The sequence below is a fragment of the Capsicum annuum genome, chromosome 8 (genome assembly GCF_002878395.1).
Source record: "Capsicum annuum cultivar UCD-10X-F1 chromosome 8, UCD10Xv1.1, whole genome shotgun sequence".
Classification (NCBI taxonomy): Eukaryota; Viridiplantae; Streptophyta; class Magnoliopsida; order Solanales; family Solanaceae; genus Capsicum; species Capsicum annuum.
Window position 1 is genome coordinate 126564660 of NC_061118.1, and position 3670 is coordinate 126568329.

At 39.3% G+C, this 3670-nt stretch overlaps 1 protein-coding gene across 1 annotated transcript; it reads left to right on the top strand.

Annotated features, from left to right (window-relative positions):
• The first annotated feature begins 221 nt into the window (after positions 1 to 221).
• On the top strand, positions 222 to 2819 carry LOC124886636 (acidic leucine-rich nuclear phosphoprotein 32-related protein 2-like). Its single transcript, XM_047395514.1, has 2 exons — positions 222 to 389; positions 2526 to 2819. Exons 1-2 carry the CDS (start codon positions 222 to 224, stop codon positions 2817 to 2819), a joined length of 462 nt encoding a protein of 153 aa, XP_047251470.1.
• Positions 2820 to 3670: the final 851 nt, after the last annotated feature.

A 3670-nucleotide genomic window follows, 5' to 3' on the forward strand; every position in this document is an offset into this window, starting at 1 on the left:
ACAAAATGGAAAAGTTATTGAAGGGAGTTGAGGCTATCAAGTCGGGGGTAACTACTATGAAAAGTGAATTCTCTACCTTGAGTCAGTTGGTTAGTTCACACTCCACTTCTATCAAGTAGTTGAAGCAGAAGATGAGTCAACTTTTCGCAACACTGACCTAGAGAAAAAGTGGTACTTTACCTAGTGATACAGTTTAGAATTTGTGAAATGATTGCTCATGCATGGCAATTGCCAGTAGGAGTGGTAAGATGTTACTTAGCCCATCTTTGGGAAAATCTATTGATGGTGACGTAGTTATTAGTGAATCTAAAGAAAGCAGTCTAGTGAAGTCTGAGAAGTTGGATAGTTCTGTTGATGCTTCAGATAAGGAAAAAGAGAAGGAAGAGGAAGTGGTGTTGAAAACTATTCCAAGACCACCACCTCCCTTTCCTCAACAATTGAAGAAAAAGGTTGATGCAAAATTCAGCAAATTATAGCAATGCTCAAGCAACTAACAATAATGTGCCTCTGGTTGAAGCACTTGAGCAAATGCCAGGATACATGAGGTTCTTGAAAGACCTTGTAACCAAGAAATGGAAGGTTAGCCATGAGCCAGAGGACAATCTTCTCCATTGTGGTGCTATCTCTACAAGGTCTTTAGTGCTGAAAAAGGCAGATCCAAGAGCATTTACCATCCCGTGTACTATTGGTTCCCTGAAATTCACAAAAGTACTATGCAATCTAGAAGCCAATATAAATCTAATGCCACTGGATGTGTACAAAAAATTTGGCTTCGGGGATCCTACCCCAACAAATATGCGGTTGGTAATGGTAGATAGGTCTGTGAAGCGGCCTGTGGGCATACTACATGATGTTTAGGTAAAGGTAGCTGATTTGATTCTGCCTGCTGATTTTGTGGTCTTAGATTGCGAGGTGGATTTTAAAGTGCCCATCATCTTAAGTAGGCCATTACTTGCAACTAGGAGAGTGCTAGTAGACATGGAGTTGAACGAGCTAAATTTTAGGTTCAATGACAAAGAAACACGTTTCAAAATACACTCATCCATGATTTAGCAAAAAGAGATGAATGTTTTCTCAATTGTTGATATCTTCTATGATGATGATAAACGGGTATCAACAAGTTGTCTTGGCAAAGTCTGAGTAGTCAAGATAACCAAGTCGTGATGTGACAAAATATCAGGCGCTACTGGGAGGCAACCCAAGGTTTTTATGTTTAAGAAAGTGTTTTTACTTTTATAATTAGGATTTAGTACAGAGAAGGTGAAAAATGAGGAGGTCAGCTGAAAGGTCATCACGGCATCTCTAATAAGCCGTCACAACTATGATAAGCTATCAAAAATATCGTCAGATATACCAAACTCAACGCAGTTTCTATTATGGCTGATGACATCAGTGATAAGCTATCACACTTATGATAAGCCATCACAAGATGTTGTCAAGAAGACCTTGAACGCATTACTAAACCATTTTGGGCCCAGTTCATAAAATCCGACCTGACCCACAATCGAATCTCCTCATGTTCCCACCTATGTTATTTTGTTTCCTTATTTAGTTTATTTCTTTCTTTACTTAGTTTATTTACTTACTCATTCCGACTAATTTCCCCAATTTAATCAAAAAGAATAGGCTCCTTTTTTTGTGGGTTTGAAATTCAAAATTAAGAATTTCTTCCTACTTCTTCTTGTGCGTGTAATCATATTAAGGGATCCCATCAGGTATGCTCTAAATTTAAATCTTCTTTTCTTGTGGTAAGTGATAGATGGATGAAAAACCAAGTTCCCAAGAGTCTTGAACAAAATTCAACTTGAAAAGGGGCTAAAAATTGCTCTTAGGGTTTGCTATGCACGCCTAACCTTTAAAAGTCAGCTCAGAAATTGGAACTCGAGTGGATTTCAAGTAATAATGGGACCGAAAATTGAGTTAAAATCAAAAGTTGGGTTCTTATAAGAGATGAAAACATTCATGATAAGCTATCACAACTGTGATGGCTTATTAGGAATGTCATCAAAGGCTGCTAAGAATGAAGTGGATTCTATTTAGAGCTGACGACATTCGTGATAGGCTATCACAATTGTGATGGATTATCGAAAATTTCATCAGAAGATAATAAAGTTTCATAGGTTCTGTCTGAGGTTGACGACAATTTTGATAAGCTATCACAGTCGTGACGGCTTATCAAGAAATGTCATCACACCTGGAACCTGAAGCATGAATTAGCCTTCTCAAATGATGTGAAGCGTAAATGATTAATGTGTTTGTGTTTATACACTTGAGGATTGACTAATGTTTTTCTATTACTACAGGAACCGTATAATGGCACCCAAAGGAAAGAGTCCTCAGCTTACCAAGAAGGAACAACAGAAAAGTGTACGCCAGAAACTCATCAATGAGGAGTCTAATTATGAAGAGGAAGAACCTCTGCTCATAAAGTGAAAGAAGAAGAAAAGCCCTACAAAACCTCGACCACCCCCACCAGTTGAGATGGTGGATAGTGAGGACACTGAAAAACAATAACTTCTGAGCAGGAGGCATCTGAACATTTTGAACATGAGCAGCATGAGTCTGAACATGCTGAATCTAAAGAAGAGAAACAAGAAGGGTCTGAGGAGTCTGAGTCTGAGTCTGAGGGAACAGCATCCGAATCCCCATCCACTGAACAACAAGATGATGAAGATTCTATATCTCGGGGAACACTTATCAAATGTAACAACCCTAAAGTTCGAGATAATGCTAGAAGGCAAATTCCCAAAGCAGAGGGCATCTTCACAACTGGGCTTCGTATAACTGATAGAAGAAGAGATAAAAGGCCGATTCAATAAGAAAAATAGATTATCACCCAAGGGTTGAGCAGGTACCCTGAAGTGGAATAGAAGTTCCAAGAGTACGAATTGGGATGGACCATAAAAAGAGAAAGATTATTTTGCCCTACACTGGTTTTGAAGTTTTACACAAACTACCAAGCTCAGTTATAAAACATGTGTAGACTAGGAGAAAAAGTTGTAGAGTAGCCCCTGGTGGATAGAGTTCAGGTAAGGGGCGTAAGGGTTGATGTCTCAATCAGAACCATCAACAGGTTTTTATATGGCCCCAACTTCACTCCTCAGGCCACTACACCATAAGTCTATGCTCGGATTAAGAATCGAGCAAAACAACGTCCGTGATTGGCCAATATCATAGCTGAAGGAGAACCAACATGGGTGACAAACCCAAATGAGAGAATATGTAAGTCCTTTTTGACTCAAGAGGCAAAGTTTTAGTGAGGTATAGTGCGTATCTTGTTGATGCCCACTGATGGAGACAACATTTTTGGTGATGATTGAGCTATCCTAGTAGCAAGCATGGTGTAGAAGCTCCCCCTAAATTTTGAGCAAATCATTGCTGATGAGATAAAGATTAGAATGTCGAGAACTAACACTGCTCATCCTTTTCCTTATATTATCACAGAGTTGTGCCGAGCTACTAATGTGCCAAAGATTGCAGGGATTGATGATGATATTTTTTCCCGCAAGACTCACAACCCCATATGGTATAGTGAAAATCAGCTAGGACTGAGAATTAATAGAGGTGCAGGGTTAGCAGCAGACCCTCTAGTTACATATGCCAGTTCAGCACCTAATATGGAGGTGCAAGATTCTGAGACTGTGCACCTAACTTCTTCAGTAAATGTAGG

Excerpts from the sequence above, each read along its gene's own strand:
- LOC124886636 (XM_047395514.1), top strand. The coding sequence starts at position 222 with ATGGCAATTGCCAGTAGGAGTGGTAAGATGTTACTTAGCCCATCTTTG. Across the intron at positions 390-2,525 it reads AAAAAGAGAAGGAAGAGGAA|GAGGCATCTGAACATTTTGA; the intron begins GTGGTGTTGAAA and ends ACTTCTGAGCAG.